At 32.8% G+C, this 20,692-nt stretch overlaps 1 protein-coding gene and 1 long non-coding RNA gene across 2 annotated transcripts; both read right to left on the minus strand.

Annotated features, from left to right (window-relative positions):
• Positions 1-661: 661 nt before the first annotated feature.
• LOC127707559 (uncharacterized) lies at positions 662-3,660 on the minus strand. The gene is made up of 2 exons (XR_007984959.1): positions 3,482-3,660; positions 662-1,789 (listed from the first exon to the last, which is right to left on the minus strand). It is a non-coding gene; the product is annotated as an uncharacterized LOC127707559 (long non-coding RNA).
• Positions 3,661-11,464: 7,804 nt separating this feature from the next.
• Positions 11,465-16,492, minus strand: LOC127709648 (chitotriosidase-1-like). The gene is made up of 7 exons (XM_052215255.1): positions 16,453-16,492; positions 16,010-16,189; positions 15,458-15,720; positions 14,820-14,944; positions 14,286-14,400; positions 12,153-12,338; positions 11,465-11,482 (listed from the first exon to the last, which is right to left on the minus strand). The coding sequence occupies exons 1-7, from the start codon at positions 16,490-16,492 to the stop codon at positions 11,465-11,467; spliced, it is 927 nt and encodes a 308-aa protein (XP_052071215.1).
• Between the last annotated feature and the right edge of the window lie 4,200 nt (positions 16,493-20,692).

Here is a 20,692-nt window from a genome sequence, read left to right on the forward strand (position 1 = left end):
CTGACAATGTCATGGCTATACAAGAAAAAGACCAAAGGAAAAACAACAGTACACAAAACACAACATAGAAAACTAAAGACTGAGTAACACGAACTCAACCAAAAACTGGGAGTGATCTCCGGTGCTCCGGGAGAGTCTGCTTCAAATCGTTTGTGCGGGTCTGTATTGCAACCAATATATTTGTATACGCGACCTGTTACAAGATCTTTGTAGAATGTCTTCCAATGGCCCATAGACGTCATTTAGTCTCTGGTGGATATTTTTTCATTGCCAATTATACGGGTGAATTTAAGACAGTGTTAACCATCCAATAACCTCTATGCTGTCAGAGAAGTTTTTTCGAAATGGTAACGACACATATGGTCAAGCCACAAACAATTAACGTATAAGATATTTGTTAAACCTAAGAGATAATGCACGATGAATTCTAAGGAAAAGTTGTGATCCATGACTAAAAGAATATGATGAAGCCATACATTTAACTTGTATCATTGGAATTAGATGATACACATTGGACGTAAATTGACAAAAATGAAAATAGGAGTGTATATTTCAATAACACAGAAATATAATTCATTGCTGATTGATACATTCCAGGGACAAGTTCAAGGAATAACTTTATCATGATAAATGCAATGAAGTAAGATAATCAATTATTGAATTAGATTAAATGATTTTTATTGACAATCATTCTTTATTCAAAATCATTACACAAAATTAAATTATATGAATTACAACCGTAACGAACTAAATAGTTTTAGCACACTGTTATATATTATACCTCTAAAAATAAATGGCCACATATTGCTTTCAAATTTCGTATATCAATTTCAGTAGTGTAGAGATTTAATCGTTCCTTGTTCTTTATCGGAGGGTTGTCGTATTGACATCTATTTAGAATATTTTATTTCTCTGCTGAAACAAAAAAATTGAAATGCAAAACAAAGGTTTTGCAGAATTGAACCAAAAGAAAGCTAAAAAACTGTCTGGTAAACTAATGAAGAGACTGTTAAATAATGATGAGGTGCAATGAATAAATGTTATACTAACATTATGGCAGTGCTACTAGGAGGAAAGTTATCGCTAGGAATGGCCGATATCGACAAGGAGAGATCGTAATAAATCGTATGACAATAAAACAATCATAGATACCAGGATCAAAATTTTGTACGTTATACACGCTGTTTGTTTACAAAAGACTCAGTGACGCTCAAATAAAAAAAGTTGAAATGACCAAAAAAAAAGTAAGAAGTAAGAAGTTGGAGAGAATTGAGGACCCACAATTCCGAAGGGTTTTGCCAAATTTAATAAGGTAATCTATTCCTTGTGTAAATATTCCTTAGTATTTCGAAAATTTCAAAGTATTGTAAACAGTTAATTTAAAGTTATGACCATATCAATGATAATGCTACAGATGTTAATTCTCAAGACACATTTTTCAAATAAAAAAAACCTTTAATATGTTCGCTAAATTCATGGTAATGAATAAACTAAGTTATGTCCGACGGTTAAAACTTTGGTTCCTTCGAAACAAATTGATCATTTTCACCTTGTATGTTCACTTCATCATAAACATAACCAATATTCGGCAATACATTCGGACCTTGTAAGTTGTCATACTGTTCCGGTTTAATTTTCTGTATACAAAAACGCAACAGGACGACCTCGTAACCTTTTAGTTTGAAGATGAAAAGGAGTAACAATATTACTGTTGCCAGCGATATAGTCAGTAAAACGCCAAGAATAACATCGTTTGATCCGTTACTGCTTTCACAACATTCTTGAAAGCCTAGAAAAAAAATACAGATTGAAAATATTTTTAATATCAAATTTTACAATTTAAGTACTTGTGACACAAACGTAATCAAAGTGTAAGAATGCAACACTTAATCATAACATTATAGTATATCTTTTGCGTGGATCTAGTGGCGAAGTAGGACAAGGTGAAGAAACACGCAGCATTGAAAACTTGATTTTTCAAATAGATACATGATGGCCCAATAATTTGCAAAGATAATTAACAGCACATTTAATATAATTTAAAAGTCTTGATCTGCGCCTTCTATGCAATGTTCCTTTTGCCAATTCCATAAGCAATATACATGACTTTGTGTTGACTGTTACACAATTATGACACTTGAAATTGAGAAATATACCACACTTATTTAACCCTTTAAAAAATATATTAATTTTATTGATAAATGCACATGTTAATATTATCATTTGCCGCTTTGCAATTAATGTAAGAAGTATGTAAAATGCGCTTCAAAGATATAAAACCTGCTGTCCGACAGACTAATGTCTTATGAACATCTGAAGATTGACATTTGGTAGACTTATGATACTTATGATTTTCGAATTCATAGGGCCATAACATGGATCTTATCATAGTTTCTCTTAAGGTAGTACATATCTCTACAGGAAGATAAATCTGTAAAAAACCAGCTGAACGTTTTACTCACGTTCTATTGTTACGGAAATATTAAGCTTCTCAATGATCAAAATTAGTGTTTGTCAAACTGCTATTTATCCAATGGATTTTTTCCGATAGTGTGTGGTTCAAGTGTCAAAGGGTCAAAGTAAATATTTTGTCAAAATTTTATGAACATTAAACGAGATAAATTAAATTTAGTCAAGGTGTTTGGTACCACCTTAAGAAAAGATAGGAATTTATTTTTTTTATTTACATTTTGTTTACTTGGGGTCTATTTGAGAGATAGTGTGGCTTTGATAGTGCTTAATAAAAAATGTTAGAAAGGAACAGGAAAATAATTACAAAAAAGACAGGTAGGATGATAGTAAACACATGAACATTTTATTTTGGATCTGTCTATTTTTACTATAAAATTCCACTGACGGAAAATATATCATCCTCATAAATGGTGTAGTTCACAAAATCAACTAGGTTGTTTGGAAATACCAATATCACAAAGTAAAGGGATATTTCATATATAACAGCAACAGAACATTTAATTATAGTTCAGGAAATAACCGTTATTATTTATCGTCAAATATTCATGATTAAATCTTTCGTTACAAGTATGAAAATATGCTGGCAACCGGTCCCAAACAAATAGCGCTTTCAGACAAAAGAACGAGTTACAGATGACAACGGGTATGTTCCAATTGTAGTAACTACAATCCCGTCCCCTTTTCCCCGATTATGATTACCTACGAATAGGACGTGTGGAGTATGATCTGCTTACCCTTCCGGATATCCTGAGATCAACCCCATTTGTTGCTCTGTCTTTAGTTTTCTATGTTGTATTTTATGTACTGTTGTTTGTCTGTTTGTCTGTTTGTCTGTTGGTATTTTTATTTTTTATCCATGGCGTTGACAATTCATTTTCGACTTATGAGTTTCAATGTCCCTTTGGTATCTTTCGCCTCTCTTTTACTTTAACTTTGTCCTTGGTCTGGAATTCAATTTATATCGATAAGAGTTAGAAAGCAGAATTTCCTTAAAACAAAACTGTGATACCTGATGATTTAGTTGAATCAGTTATCGATATCTTTGTCGTTGAATCGGTCATTGATGCCTTTGTTGATGTATATAAAGTCGACATCTTAGTTGAAGATTTAGTCGTTGAAGATTCAGTCGTTGATACTTTTATAGAAGAGTGAATTGTTGATCCTTTAGTTGATGGAGTTGGGCTTGTAGGTTGAGGACCCGAGGTTCCATTGAAAACATTCTTTATTGTTGTTATTATCGGGTATTTTCCAAGCCCACATATATCATTAAAATCATCAATATCTACTGCCCATATCATACCTCCGCCTAAATTGTTGTCTATGATATACCGTGTCTATAATAATCAAAACAAAAATGCATATTAAAGCAGATAAAAAACTTTTTCTTGTAATTATTCATTGTTTTTAAAGACTTTTTCATTTTTTTCGTTGAATACTGTCTCACAGACTATAACCCAATATTTTTTGTAGATTATGAAGGAATAAATACACATGTTCCTTTCAAAAGAGAGACGAAAGATATCAAAAGAACATTCAAACTCATTAGTCGAAAATAAACTGACTAATGGCTAAAAAGAAAAAGACCAACAGACAAACAATAGTACACAAAACACAACATAGAAAATTAAAGACTGAGAAACACAAACCCCACCAAAAAGTGGGGGTGATCTCAGGTGCTCCGGAAGGGTAAGCAGATCCTGCTCCACCCGTCGTGTTGCTAATAGACGTGTAACGAAATTGTATATACTCGACGCTGAGGTTGAAAGATTTAAATTACCTGTGTATCAATTGAATCATGTGTTTAAACTGTATAGTACTGATGTCCACGTATATTTGTTCCCTATAACAGACGTCCCTTTGATCTCTTTATTATAGACAATTTCATTATAAATATTCCTTATGGAACAAATATTCCATAATAATTATTCCATGATGCATAAAAATAATATATCCAATAATATCTCTTCCTTTTGAAACACTGACAGGAGGCAAGGGTATTGCAGAAAGGATATAAAACTCAAAAGGAAAGCCGAGAACAATGAGTTATGGATGAGAGAAACAAATCTCCCACCTACCTTTAAAAATTAAAGCAATATTTATTTGTTATTTTCAATTATTGCGTTTTCGAAATCAATAGCGACGGGCCATTTAACTGAAATGGATGTTTACCCGAGAGCAGAACTTTTGGACGGGTTGCACACAATGCAAAACCGATGAAATGAAAACCGATGAAATCCAGCTGGTGGGCTGGTGGACGTGTAGGCGAGCGGGAGAGGTGTACCCGTTTTGAGTAATAAATTCCTAACCTATAAGCGCTTTTAAACTTGTACAATGTATGTATAATGTAATGTGCAACTACTTTTATCGTGATTAATTTTGGATATACCTGCTTAGATACCGACTCTTTGCGAAATCTATGCACTTAATACTTCTTATTCGAACGTAAAAAAAATGGCGACAACTACGTGGCTGCAGGCATAAAATGCCCTCAGTGTTAGTGGCAATTGACCAAATTTTCGTGCCATTTACAGACCACACACGGAACCTCGGGCACTATTTTACTCCAGATACCGACATTGCATACGCAGGTTTTTGTGGACAATAAAATCATATAAGATTCACACACAGTAGTTTTTTTATGACAACAGGATGATGCTCAACAGTTTAATATACTGCCTTCAATTGGCAAGGTATGGAATTAGATTTTTTCATTTTACATAAAAACAAAAATATACCGCATGTCGTTATCCGCACCTTTTCCTCTATTGGCGTCATAGACTTAGAGCTCCATGTAGACCCAGAACAAAAAGAAAATAAAGTAAAAAATGAACTTGGGATTATCGTTTAGGTGTCGGGTATATGTGGAACACGCTATAAGGCGCTTAAAAACTTTCAAAGTCAGTGGAAGTCTAAGGAAACATCAGGAAAAAAAATCAATCAGACTGTAGAGCTTTGAGCATGTTTACTAGAGATTGATTGGTTGTTGGATTTTTTCGTCCGGTGACAAATAGTTCATGCATTTTTAGGACGATGTTCAGTAGTGGAGTGACAGATTGATATGTTCGAAGAACAGTAATTAATAAAAAAAAAATCAAACTGGCTTATGCGATTTTTTTTTTCAAATCTAGAAGTGCATACTTGAATTACTATCAACCCCCTTCCCCCGCACACACGTTCACCTTTCCCCTCCTATAAGCACAAGCAATGTTATCAGAAAATAATAATTCTATATTAATATCATTTTAAATGAACCAATCGATAATCAATGTTTTGACACAGTCCCCACATTTACAGTCTAATTTGTCAACCTCAGCGTCGAGTATATACCTTTTCGTAACACGTCTAATGTTAGTACAAATCCGGTAATAAGTCAAATTCGGTAGGTCACATTCTGAAATAGTAAATTTTTATTAAGACTAATATTCTTGATTAATGAAAAAGCAACCGTCAAATGAAAAATATATAAATGTTTGCATTATTTTTTGAATGAAGAATAAATTGAGTACAAATATTCTCTAGGAATTGTCCAAATTCATGCTTCTTTTTAGACGGCCAATGTCGTCTTTACAATAAATCCGTCAAAAGTGTACCGAATGACAGTAAAAGCGAGTACATTTAGATCGGCACATTATTCTTCTTGTCTTTTGAATATTTGTTTTATGCTTACAAGATTATTGCCGACCTGACAACTCAAAACTTTTTCAATTGATTTTAACATTGATTTAATGTTGTGATGTAATTCAGCTGTACGAGGTTCGGAAGAGGCGGATTGATCACATTTCAAAGTCATTGTTTATGTGCCTGTCAAAAGCCAGGAACAATGTTATCCAGTGGTTGTTGTTTATTGCTTTCTTTCATATTTGTATTTCGTTCGTTGTTGTGGTAAAGTCAGACCGCTGTTAATTTCTTTTGAATTCTTTCACATTTTTTTTCAAAACGAGGCCATTTATAGCTTACTATACGATATGAGTTTCACTAACTGTAAGGTGTCTATTTGTCTTATGGATAGTTCTGTCGTTGGCAATCATACAACATCTCCTTATTTTCGTATTTGACTATAATAAATCAAAATTATATAAACGACCAACATTTCTTTGGATGAAAGAACTTAGATAACTTGAATAATGACGATGTAGTAACAAATAACAGTAAAAGAATATAGGCTATAGACAGGAACCCAAATGAAACTTTTAGTAACCTTTGTTTTTATTTGTCCATTTATTTGTATGATGACTGTTTCTGTTTTGTCTTTGTAGATATTTCAACATGACGGCGGCTAGTGCAGATGTCATATGTGACGGACCTTTTCTTTTTATTTATTTGTTCAATAAATTTAACATAAACAAAGCTGCACAACTGGCGAGCTGATCCCATAATAATATGGTGTTTTTGTTTTATGTACTAACCTAAGTGTTGTGATTAAAGGATTAAATACTTTTATGTTCAGTTGAGAACATAGACACATCGATTAAACGAAATACACTATGATGCTCTACTTTACCTCTGGCGTATTTTGATATTTTAGAAAAATCAATTTTACTGTCGTGTAGAGGCTTTTTTGAAAGATTTGTAGATACGACGTTATTGTTGGCGTGCAAATAAGTCCCTCCTCCCACATAAAATAAAAAATCCCCTTACCTCCCCTCCCAACATCTGTTCATTCAAACACAAATCCATTATGAACATTCTGACATTTTCAGAAGCCAGATCATTTTATTTCACATTCAGATATATTAACAATCCAAACTTTTCTGATTGGGTTCCATTAATATATCCTCCAGAACTAGAAATTAAAGAAACAACAGACACGGCTTCCTTCGCCTCATGTTTAGACTAATACCACGAAAAAAAGCGGTCAACTCAGTATCAGAATCTATGACAAACGAGACGATTTTAATTTTGAAATTATCAATTTCCACCACCTTAGTAGCAATATACCAACTTCACCTACATATGCGATATACATTTCCCAACTCATTCGGTATTCAAGAGCTTGAAGCTGCTACTCAGACTTTATAAAACGTCACCAGCGTCTGGGCAGAAAGTTGATGAACCAAGCTTAAGGTTATGTCAAAGAACGTCTCGTCTTTTTTCTAAAGAATATAAAAATAAGAAGATGTGGTATGATGACCAATGAGACAACTCTCCAACAGAGACCAAATGACACAGAAAATAACAACTATAGGTCATCGTACGGCCTTCAACAATGAGCAAAGCCCATACCACATAGTCAGCCATAAAAGGCCCAGCAATGACAAATGCAAAAAAATTATAACGAGAAAACTAACGGCCTGTTCCAAGTTCCTAGTTCATAGGAAGATACCAAGACTTTGTTGATAAATATTCCGTGTCAACTTCACAAATTATACATGATGGTCTTGAAGTATAGATTCTAGGTACTGACGTTGGTTGTCATCTTAATTACATGCTATAGGGTTCTTTTATTTGTCTTTGTAAATTATTTACCTTTACTGTTTATTCAATTTTTGGTAATATCCTTTTGGCGTGGCTCGGTACTTATACATCCCGCCATTGTGTTATTGTGCTATGGTCATTTTTCTGACTCTTGTCTTTCATTTTTGCTCATGCGCTTATGTCTATATGCCTTTTTGTTTTTCTTTGTTAAAATATTTGTTTGTTTTATAGTGATTAAGATTATAACAAAATGTTGACTGCTGTACCTTTATTTTTGACATTTTTTCCTATTATTTCTGTTTGTTTTATTCACACATTGTTGTCAATAAAATGGAATTACATGCGACTGTCATACAAGTCAGAGGTTTAGCTAGCTATAAAACCAGGTTTAATCCACCATTTTCTACATAAGGAAATGCCTGTACACAGGAATATGACAGTTGTTTTCCATTCTTTTGATGTGTTTGAGCTTTTGAATTTGCCATTTGATAAGAGACTATTCGCTTTGCATTTCCTTGGAGTTTTGAATTTTTGTTATTTTACTTTTTTTTTAAATAGATTTTTTGTTAATTGAATTATTTATGGGTATTTTTAGTATCTGCAATACATATTGTTTGAGAGCATTTCATTTAAAGATGGCCGTTTTTTTAAATAACAAGTGATATGTTTTGATCGATTAATGACAGTTTAAAAAGTGACTAGGCAAAGGAAGACAATCTAATCATTATAAGATATGTATCAAAGGCCAAGATAAAGTCCAACAAGGTTCATATGCATGATTACTCTTTACCTTAATGGAAGAAATTATGATAACCAAAGTTGGCGGTATCCCTGAATAATACAACGATGTCGTGAATTGTTTTTGTACGTCATGAGTTCCTCCATTTGTGACCTTATGGAACTAATCAATATGGAAAACGTGCAGTTGTTTGATTTATTAGAGTGTTTTTTAAAGATTTCTTCGGATTATTGTCTCAAGTGCAATCACCACATATATTTTTGGAAACTCCTCAATACAACAATATCAGCTATTACGAGGTCTTGTGGCAGCCTAATTGCCTATATTTCAGGAAGTCAAAGATTCAATCCAAGGCCTTGTCGAACCAAAAACTTAATGAATGGTAATTGTTCCTTCTTCGACAAGCACACGAAATTTAGGAATATGGACAAATATAATGGTCATCTTGGAGTTTATTTGGAATCAGAATAATGTGTTCTGGTGTATGAAGGGTAACGTGTCTTCCTTCTTATTCTTATTTTGTGAACTATATAAATAAGGAGACTTGGTATGGTTGCAAATGAGACAAATATCCACCAGAGCCCAAGTGCCGTGGTTTAAGCAACTACGCCGTACGGCTTCAACAATGTGAAAAACCCGTACCATTAGGTCTAAAAGGCCGCCATGTGAAAATTTTGATATAATTCAAACGAATACAAAAATTACGCACTGATTTACGACAAACTAATAAACAAAATATAAAGATAACAGTCATTAATGACAAGCTTGACGTGGGACAGGCACATCTAGAATGTGGCGAGGTCAAACATGTTTCCAATATGGGACAGCGCTGCAACAGCGCTCTTTTAGAACAAACTGTAAACATATGTTGTAATGACTGAATTCATTGACTGGACGGTAAACAGTCAACTCAACGTTTCAGACTAAAACAAAGCAGATATCTGCGTATTGTAATATCAAGTTATCTTTTGGACATGCTCGTGATATTTGTCCTTTGAAGTTTAGCATCCAGCAATTAATCAATCAATCGAGATTCGTTTTTTGATTAATAATCAATATTTTTTATGTTTTGAATCCTGGTTATACCTTACCTTTATTGCAACGCTTCTAATGTTATCGTAACCAACCCATTGGTCGCCTTTGTAGGCATATGGTACTTGTTGTTCATCTAGCCAACCTGCTGTCCATCCCTGATTGTTGATATTGGAACAGATCTGTAGAAACAAAGAGAAAGTAATCACGAAGATAAAACACTTTTAAGTTCTTTGTTCCTCTTGAATACATCACGGTAATGAGGATGGAATTTCGGTGAAAATATTAGATTTATGGCAAGAACCTCAATGAATAACAATATCGAAAGATACCAAAGGGACATTCAAACTCATAAGTTCAGAATAAACTGGCAACGCAATGGCTAAAAAAAGTAAAAAGACCAACAGACAAACAACAGTACACGAAACACAACATAGAAAACTTAAGACTGAGCAACACGAACCCCACCAAAAACTGGGGGTGATCTCAGGTGCTCCGGAAAGGTAAGCAGATCCTACACCACATGTGGCACCCGTCATGTTGCTCATGTTAGTACAAACCCAGTAATAAGTCTAATTAGGTAGGTCACATTCGGGTAATTGAAGTCGGAAAACAGAAATTAATGTTGGGACGTACGGACGTACGGACTGACGTTCAGATGGAGGCGTAAACAATCATCATAGATACCACGTTTGTTATTTTGTACGCCAGACGCACATTTAGTCCAGAAAAGATCCATCAATGACGCTGTAATTATAAAAACTACGAGTAGAAAGCAAAATTAAGACCAAAATTTAACAGCACCGAAGAACAAACATTCCGAAAGGTTTTACCAAGTACAGCTAAGGTTTTTTTGGGCTTATATCTAAAGGGCTGACATTTTCTATTGAAATACACCCTTTATCAATGTCGTGTGTCCGAAGCGCTTTTCCGGATTTACCTTTATCAGAAACGCAAAAACCTATATATTTGAAATCCAGGGATGCGAACAGGGGCTATATGACCAATAAAGGACCTAACGCTAAATTGTTAGGGGCTATATGACCAATAGGGAACGTAACGCTAAATTGTTAGGGGCTATATGACCAATAAAGGACCTAAGGCTAAATTGTTAGGGCTATATGACCAATAAAGGACCTAACGCTAAATTGTTAGGGCTATATGACCAATAGAGGAACGTATCGCTAAATTTTTAGGGCTATATGACCAATAAAGGACCTAACGCTAAATTGTTAGGGGCTATATGACCAATAAAGAAACGTAACGCTAAATTGTTAGGGCTATATGACCAATAAAGGACCTAACGCTTAATTGTTAGGGCTATATGACCAATACAGGACCTAACGCTAAATTGTTAGAGCTTAATGACCAATAAAGGACCTAACGCTAAATTGTTAGGGCTATATGACCAATAAAAGACATAACGCTAAATTGTTAGGGACTATATGACCAATAAAGGACCTACCGCTAAATTGTTAGGGGCTATATGACCAATTAAGGAACGTAAGGCTGAATTGTTAGGGTCTATATGACTAATAAAGGACCTAACGCTAAATTGTTAGGGGCTATATGACCAATAAAGGACCTAACGCTAAATTGTTAGGGGCTATATGACCAATAAAAGACCTCACGCTAAATTGTTAGGGGCTATATGACCAATAAAGAAACGTAACGCTAAATTGTTGGGGGCTATATGACCAATAAAGGACCTAACGCTAAATTGTTAGGGGCTATATGAACAATAAAGGACCTAAACGGAATAGACAAATTCATCTAAGGTTACCTTTGCGGGATGGAGTTAAAACCTTAACCTCCTAATGATTTCTAATTAAAAATTGTAATTTCAAATTAGTAAAATTCATAGATTATTACTGAGCTGATTATATCCACAGCAGAAGTATCGACCCAGTGCTAACAAATGAAAAAACAACTTTGTTAATTTTAAAGTGAGATTAAAATATCCCTTTGTAATATGACTGTGTCCGGATTGAAATGAAAAAAGGCATGGATTAATCGTGAATGACACTGCAAAAAGAAAAGAAAGAAGGCAAACCGCAAAAAAAAAAGTCTAAGGATTTTCTTATCCTATACATAGATTACCTTAGCCGTATTTGGCACAACTTTTTTGAATTTTGGGTCCTCAATGCTCTTGAACTTTGTACTTTATTGGCTTTATTACTATTTTGATCTGAGCGTCACTGATGAGTCTTATGCAGACGAAACGCGCGTCTGGCGTATTTAATTATAAGCCTGGTACCTTTGATAACTATTGAGACAGGGGTATGAACTTGTAGTGGTGTTAAATTTGTTATCTAGTATCTCAGTTATCCCCTTTCATTCTCAATCGGTGTAATGATAAAGCTTTACATACAACTATACTATTATATTACTTTATTCTTACTTTTTGAATAGTTAGATATTTATTGTTAGGTCATAAAACATATATTGTAACAAACAATAATATATTAAGTCTTTGGTACCGGACATATGTTACCTCATAATATGACAGAAAACCTTTTTCTTTTGTAAATGTTCCCGGTGTTCCTGCACCCATTGTAGGAGCACCAAGTCCTGTCTGGGTTGTGTCTCGTAATATAAAAGACCTTCCATATGTTGCAATCCCTAATATCAGTTTGTGTTTCGGTGTCCCTTCATTCAACCACATATTGATAGCAAAATTCTAAAAGAAAAATAGAATGAATTAACAAAATTTCCCCCCTGTGCTAACTGTTTTTTCTATTTTGTACATTGTTCATCCTCTTAATACCTTTCTTTAGAAAGATAATTCACATAGCATCTACCCTCTCCCACTTCAACCTATCTATCTGTATCCCAATTTTTGACATTTTTACCTATTATGTCTGTTTGTTTTGTTCACACTTTGTTGTCAATATAATGGAATTTTATGCGGCAGTCATACAAGTGAGAGGTTTAGCTAGCTTTAAAACCAGGTTTAATCCACCATTTTCTACATAAGAAAATTCCTGTACCAAGTCAGGAATATGACTGTTGTTTTCCATTCGTTTGATGTGTTTGAGCTTTTGATTTTGCCAATTGTAAAGGGACTTTCCGTTTTGAATTTTCCTTGGAGTTCGGTATTTTTGTTGTTTTGCTTTTTTGACAATTAAAAGTTTTAATTATTGTGGGCATCTAGGTTCAACATAAGAAAATGCCTGTACCAAGTCAGGAATATGACTGTTGTTTTCCATTCGTTTGATGTGTTTGAGCTTTTGATTTTGCCAATTGTAAAGGGACTTTCCGTTTTGAATTTTCCTTGGAGTTTGGTATTTTTGTTGTTTTGCTTTTTTGACAATTAAAAGTTTTAATTATTGTGGGCATCTAGGTTCAACAAAAATGGTTTGGTCTTTTTCTGTAAAGGAATATTTTGAAGGCGGATTGAAATCCGATCTCTAATTGAAGTTCACATCTCAAATATAAGGGTCCAAAATGCGTCACAGTCTTAAATATCAATGTCCATTCCTATATCCTCTTTTCGACGTCCGATTTTACTGTCATATATAACCAAACCTCATATCTTGACTTACGTCTAAAAATTGACATTCAGGGTAGATTGACAACAACATTTTACGATAAAAAAGATTCAAACACCATTTGCATATGCAGTATATATCTTTCCCTTGATACGATGTCCCAGAGCTTGTATATCCTTTCCTGGTTTCCTGGATAGAGGACTGCTGTTCACAAGCAAGATATTGTCTAACAGACCTTTATACTTACGACATTACAGTCGCTGTTCAGAGTGACAGTTTTGTATTACACAATAATATACATACGTCATTACAGAAGTAGTAAGAGCCACACTTTTATTAACATTATGATATACTTACTTCATAATAGGCGTCGTTAAGAGTCATAGCATTGTATAAAGGACCTATATACTTACGACACTAAAGGCGTCGTTAGGAGTCATAGATTTTTATAACTAACCACTATACTAACGACATTAAATGCGTCGTTAGGAGCAATAGCTTTGTTTCGGGGGATTTCACAGTGTTTTTTCAATTTCATTTACCTTTTTATTCATATTTTACTTTATTTGTACTTTATCGAAAGGATGTATGCTGTATACGGTTTAAACTATCGGCTGCAAAATCTTTTTTTTTTATCGGCGTTTTTGTCAGTTTGCTATAGGCTTCAACACCTTTTGTTGTTGGTGTCTTTATTATGAGCTTCAACAACTTTTTTTGCTAGTGTCTTCGTTGGTTTTTTTTAATTTTTGTTGCGTAGCTGTGTTGTGTGTCCATGATGTGTGTTTGCATAGTTTTGGCTGCTGGTCTGTTATGTCTGCTTTGTCAATATAACGGAACTATAAACACCTGTACTAAAAGTTAGAGGTTTGGCTAGCTATAGAGCAAGGTTTAATCCACCAGTTTTTTTTTCGGTAAATTCCGGCACCAAGTAAGGAATACTACAGTATTTTCTCTTGTTCAGTTTATTGATAACGTTTGATTTTGTCAGTTTCTTCACCCTTTTTAATGTACTAGGAGTCCAGTATTTTTGTATACATTTTTATAGAACGAACATAGATTTGTATAACGGACTTACTACATTAAAGGCTTCGTTAGGAGCCAAGACTTAGATTTTTATAATGGACCTATATACTTACTACATTAAAGGCTTCGTTAGGAGCCAGTGATTTGTATAATGGACTGTTATGTTGTGCTACACTGTTGTAATCACTGAACAAATCGTATGACATGAGATTGATGAAATCTAAATGCCTGCAAAACATGGAATAAAAACCCATTTAAACATTTGTAATTTTGATAAATTGATAGTTCATATTATTTTATTCCTAATCATTACTCAAAACATAAAATTCATGACTTAAGACTTAAATTAAAGATATTTAGTATACAGGGAAAAATACATCAGAAAATAAATAAAGACGAAACCTAGTTTAAAAAATAATTGTAATAAGGATGTTCGCTCCTTTTGTTTTTAAATTTTTGTCAGATATTCGGAATCCTCTGGTTTTATCCATGTTGTGCCAATAAAAAATTGTTGGACATTATATCGCTTATTATCGGGAACAAGAAATGATAAAAACTTCGACAATTTAGTCTTTTTAAAACACCTTTCATTTTTTGCATTTTAACATGGTTTTAAGGAAGTTTGTATTAGGAACTGAAAGTCTTACTTTGCGATTTTTTCGATTTCATAAGCACTTTCAATAGTAGATTTACCGGCTGCCACGGCGGCTGTCAACAAAAGACGTGATCTCCCGGAAGTCAACACTTCATTGTCGTACTTTGTACGTAATTGCTGGAAAATTGAAATATAGATTAATAATTTGCTACCTTAACATACAATTCGTTTATGATTCCATAAACTACATGAGTGGATGATGGAAATACTATTGAAATGAATATTTTGTGTAATATGTATCGACACAGAGGTACATTTGACGAGTTTATCACATTAAAGTTTTTTTTATTAAGTACTCAAAAGTCCCAAACCCCAGGTTCCATAAAAAGCAAGGAATCCCTAAATACAGATTTCTGCATAAAAAATAGTTCATAAATATATATAAAATGATGATTTTTATTACTTTTTTATCATGACTTGTCATATGATATTAAGGTTCGTAAATACATGCTCTTCAACATCATACTTTATTTTTTCCCTTTTTAACTTTTTTGGATTCGAGCGTCATTGATGAGTCTTTTGTAGACGAAACGCGCGTCTGGCGTATATACAAAATTTAGTCCTGGTATCTATGATGAGTTTTTTTTTCGTTGTGTGTTCTTCACAAATTATTTTAATAGATAACTTTACCTCCACTAACTGAGTAAACCTCTGTTTATCTTCGGGAGGACTTCCTCTGTTGGCAGGATATTCCCAGTCAAGATCTAGACCATCGAAACTATTAGCTCTGAGAAATGTCATTGAATTTGAAGCAAATGCGTCTATATTTGATTGAGTGGCTACCATTAGTGTAAAATTGTCACTACCATGATTCCATCCCCCGATGGCTAGCAGTATCTTTAAGACAGGATTTTTACTCCGTACATCACGAATCATTTCATACTGACCTTTACCTATTGAAGCAAATAAAACAAGCAAATTTTAAACATAAGACAAGGCAGTAACAATAATTGAAAAAATGATCATATGAAATATTGAAAAAAAGTATTGAGTTTCTTTGCTAAAAATATATTTCTTGTTCATTTGTTATTGATAAAAACAGATTTTTTTATTTAAATCAATTGTCACTTAAAATTGTAGTTGGAAAACGATAAAAAAAAATCAATAGAGCATATATAGGAGCCAAAACATATATAACAGTTAACTTAAAGCAATATTCGTCAAATGTTCTAAATTACTTACCCCACTCATTTATATCATTCCATTCATAGGGTTCGATATTGTTTCCGACCACCTTGGCAAAAGCATAGATCACGTGAGTACAAAGATACGGATCGATATCATTAGCCATATACTTTCCTATTCCGTCCCGATACTGTGCCCAGTTTGTGAAGTAACACACTCTTTTATAATTTCCATAAACTGAAATTTATATTTCAAATATATACAAATATATTAAATAATGCAATTTCAAATAAGACAAACAACACTGAATTTTGGCTTCTCTTTTACCTGTATGCCCAGTGTTGAACATCGTACATGGTAAATCATGCTTCGAAGTTGTGTCTTTATTTGTTTCATTTTTTGTATCCAGTTATGTTTGTATCGTTGCATTATGTGGATGTGAATAAACTATGTAAAATTTTAATCGAGTCGTGGACATAAAGTTTCAATGTGAAACTAACCAATTCCACGAAATACTATTATGAGACCAATGCTACACATTGCCCGATATCAACAATTTTGCAGATGATTAGGGCATAAAATTCTATCAAAAATAGTCATAATTGCCAAATAATCTCGTTGTAAAATAGGACAAAATTAAAAAAAATTAGAGAACCATGGGAAACAAATGTTTGTTGAATGACCTTTAGGAAAATAATGTGTGCATATCAGAGATATGCAGTCTGACAATCTTGAAACTCTTTATAGAAATAAGGAAATGTGGTATGATTGCCAATGAGACAACTATCCACCAAAGTTCAAAGAAAGTGAATGTAAGTAATTATAGGCAACCGTAGGGCCTTCGACAATGAGAAAAACCCATACCATATAGTCATTAATAAAATGCCCCGACATGAGATTTTAGTATATTGTCTTTGACAGTTTCGAAGAAATTGATGTAAGACGTATTTTTTAAATTATTTGTTATATTTACTCACAACTGGTTACAATGTATATAACGATATGTTAATGTGTAAAGCAGTGTGAAAGGTTCAGTGGCTATATCATTTAGATATGAATGATGAAACATCAAACATGCATCTTTTACAATCATTGGAACATTACAAACTAAACAAATAACCATTGTCCTTCCTTCAAACTTTGTTTTCTTGTGCTAAATGTAAAATTAATTTTATCTGTATTTCATATATTCAAATATATCGTGACAGGTAGGCAATCAAACTTACCAGTTGACAATAAAAATAAGCAAACCAGACCATTGTACCGATTCATCTGAAAGGAAAATATTATAAATATGTATACTTTATCAGACTTTCGAAGTTTTTTTAATGACAATATCTGATAAATAAATATGTGCACTTCATAGTAATGGTTAAGGTTAATAAGGACGTTTTTTATAACGAAAACAAAAAATGTTAAAAAAAAATCAGTTAACAATAGGGCAATAAATATTTCCTTGTACATTTTGAACCTTTCTTTCGCTAAATCATTTTACTACGATTTACACAGGAAAGTCAATATTGCATTTTGTGTTATAAATCTCATGTATTGTATAAAGTAAAAATTACGGAAATTTAAAGAAGAACCGTACTGATGGGACAAAAAAATGCTGCGATGTAGGAAATTACGAATACTACGAATAATCATATATAATACTAAATAGAATAAGAATTAGGATATCGTTACACAATGGATGCAGAAAATCCATCAATCTTACAGTTGTCCATTTAATCATTACACCATATTTTTATGAAAATAACACTGTAAACTTTATACGTCTGTAGCGCTTTTATATATATATATATTCAAACCCAAATTCTGTACGAAACAACAAATTTAAAAACTTGCTTAAAACTATGAGAATATTCCACGACAGAAAATAAACTCACCATAGATACCAGGATTGAAATTTTGTATTAGCGCCAGACGTCTACAAAAGACTCATCAGTGACGCTCGAATCAAAAAAAGTTAAAACGGCCAAATAAAGTACGAAGTTGAAGAGCATTGAGGACCAAAAAATCCTAAAAGTTTTGCCAAATACAGCTAAGGTAATCTATTCCTCAGGTAGAAAAACCTTAGTATTTCAAAAATTCAAAGTTTTGTAAACGGTTAATTTATAATTATGACCATATCAATTTCTTCTCTCAGACGTTAGAAGAAGTACATAGAGAGGTCAGTTTAATGGAAGAAATTTCTATTATTCGATACAAAACAAAATTATTGGAACAGTAAGTTCATTAGGAGAAATGCCCGTTGGAAGACATTTTTTTTCTATCAAACGTAATATGAATCACTTCGCGCTGATCGCTCGTTGGAAAAAATACTTCTATTAGATTTAAACCTAAAATGAAATATTTAATCTTAGCCGTTAGTTCGTTGGAAGAAATTTCTTCTATCATACCTTCATTTAGATCTAAAATGAAACACATGTAGCTGTTAGATGGTTGGAAGAAATTTCTTTATCAAACCTGACCTTAAATGTAATATTTGTTGCAGTTGGTAGTAAGTCGGAAGAAATCTCGTCTATCAAACCTTCAATAAATTATTTGAAGCAGTTAGTCAATTGGAAGAAATGTTTTCTATCAGACATAGAAATAAAATGAAATACTTATGGCAATTAGTTAATTGGAAAAAAATTCTTCTATGAAACCTACATGTAGATCTAAAATGAAAAACATGTAGCTGTTAGAAAGTTGGAAGAAATCCACACAACTATAAACTTTACAAGCAAATAATTCTTTTAAAAAGGCGTCCCACCCTTTGCGCAGACAGAATAAAAATGATCGGTGCGTTCGAATGATATGTCCACTTAATATTTTCTAATTTTAAAAACAAAAATGTTCAAAAGAATTATGTAATTGCATTACCTGTTCTCAGAGACACTCAAATGTTAGAGCGTTGAAATACACTATCGTTATGATAAGTAAATGATACATGGACGCATGCTGATTAATTGATTTAAGTAATGACAGCTGTTATAAAAATTAAACGATCATGTCTTTCTACACATTTAAAAACACTGTACATGTACATAATGTGCGTAATCAGAGGTTGGTTGTTCGACAATTGAATTTTGTTTAAATTTACGGAACTTTCCACCTGCTATATAATGTAGGGTTCAAAAAGGTCAATAAGACAGCATCCAAAATTCAACTATATTTGATAAAAAAAACAATTTACCACTATACTTCAAATAAAATTATTTTTTATATAAGGAATGTCACTTTTATTCATTTTTTCCCCAAATATTTTTTAAATACTCAACCAATAGCAATTATAATTTTTTTATGATTATAGTTTTGAACCATTTTTACACATGTTTAATTTGATAAGATTTTCAAATGGTGGTAAACTGTTTGAAAATAGCTCTATTGTATCATAGATAAAATTTATTTGTTCAGGGTATGTTCACTGGTGTTAATATGTCTTTTGATTGAGTTAAGCCATTTCAATTGATATTTTAAAGTGTGTCTTTCTATGTTGTGATGTTACACTATTGTTTCAGATAAGGGTGAAGGTTTGGTACCATTAAAACGTTTAAAATCGCTGCAATTGTTTGCACCTGTCCTTTGTCAGGAATCTGATGTTCAGTAGTTGTCGTTTGTTGATGTGGTTCATAAGTGTTTCTCGTTTCTCGTTTTTTTATATAGATTAGACCGTTGGTTTTCCCGTTTGAATGGTTTTACACTAGTCATTTTTGGGGCCCTTTATAGCTTGCTGTTCGGTGTGAGCCAAGGCTCCGTGTTGAAGACCGTACTTTGACCTATAATGGTTTACTTTTATAAATTTTGACTTGGATGGAGAGTTGTCTCATTGGCACACATACCACATCTTCTAATATCTAGTATATCAAAACATTCCGGAGTTACAGTGTAACCTGACTTTTTCTAATAGCGGTAATCCCATAACAGTGTGGACAACCGTAATAGTTATGTAATAATAATACTGAATCATTTATCTTTAACTTGTTTGTCATTGGCTTTCGATAACAATTATTTTTACGTTTCACTCAGTCTGTCAGAGGCCTTCCAGTTGGGATTTAAATAATCACTTGTTTCACATTTCGATAAATAAAATTAAATTTTCTTTCAACAAAATTTAAAAGGAATTTGTTTTAAACATCACCACACCCAACAGTTTCACTTGAAATAACAATAAATGTGCAGAGCTAATATCTTTAAATTATAGAAAAATATATTAAATGTTAAACATGTCGATTTTAATAGAATAAAAACTTCAAGTTTATGGGGTTATTTCACAAAAAAAAAAGTCTTACAATACTCCCACGTTTGGAACATTGAAGAATAATCTACCGTTTATTCAATGGATAAAATTTGTTTGTGAAAAGAGCTCAGGATAATGGAAAAAAAATGTCTTCCTATTTTTCGCATGACACATAATTTGAATCGTTCAGTCATTTAGAAAACTCGTACGGTCAGTTTGCTTTGGATATTGAAGCATATTAGACTACTCAATTGTCTCTATTTAAGTATATTTCTAAAGGTATATCTGAATAACAAAAAGACTTTTTTCTATCTGTATAATGCTTCGTGTAAAGGGGAAACTGGTACAGTTTATTAGTAGCAAAAAACAGAAATTTGAAATGAATGAATAAATTTAAAATCATAAGCAGTAACAAATTAACAAAAAGAACCCTATTATTTTTCAATTTTTAGTGTATTTTACGGAAATTTGACAATCGCTTCCCTAATTTTACTGGATTACTAAAACGTTCATGC

This window comes from Mytilus californianus, unplaced genomic scaffold, assembly GCF_021869535.1.
Source record: "Mytilus californianus isolate M0D057914Y unplaced genomic scaffold, xbMytCali1.0.p SCAF_7, whole genome shotgun sequence".
In the NCBI taxonomy this organism is placed as follows: Eukaryota; Metazoa; Mollusca; class Bivalvia; order Mytilida; family Mytilidae; genus Mytilus; species Mytilus californianus.

What these genes read in the sequence shown, in the direction of transcription:
- LOC127709648 (XM_052215255.1), bottom strand. Translation starts at nt 16,492, where the DNA reads ATGTGTAGCATTGGTCTCATAATAGTATTTCGTGGAATTG. An exon ending in GAATGATATAAATGAGTGGG is followed by an intron (nt 15,721 to 16,009) that starts GTAAGTAATTTA and finishes TTGCTTCAATAG; the next exon opens with GTAAAGGTCAGTATGAAATG. An exon ending in GGTTTACTCAGTTAGTGGAG is followed by an intron (nt 14,945 to 15,457) that starts GTAAAGTTATCT and finishes TCAATTTTCCAG; the next exon opens with CAATTACGTACAAAGTACGA.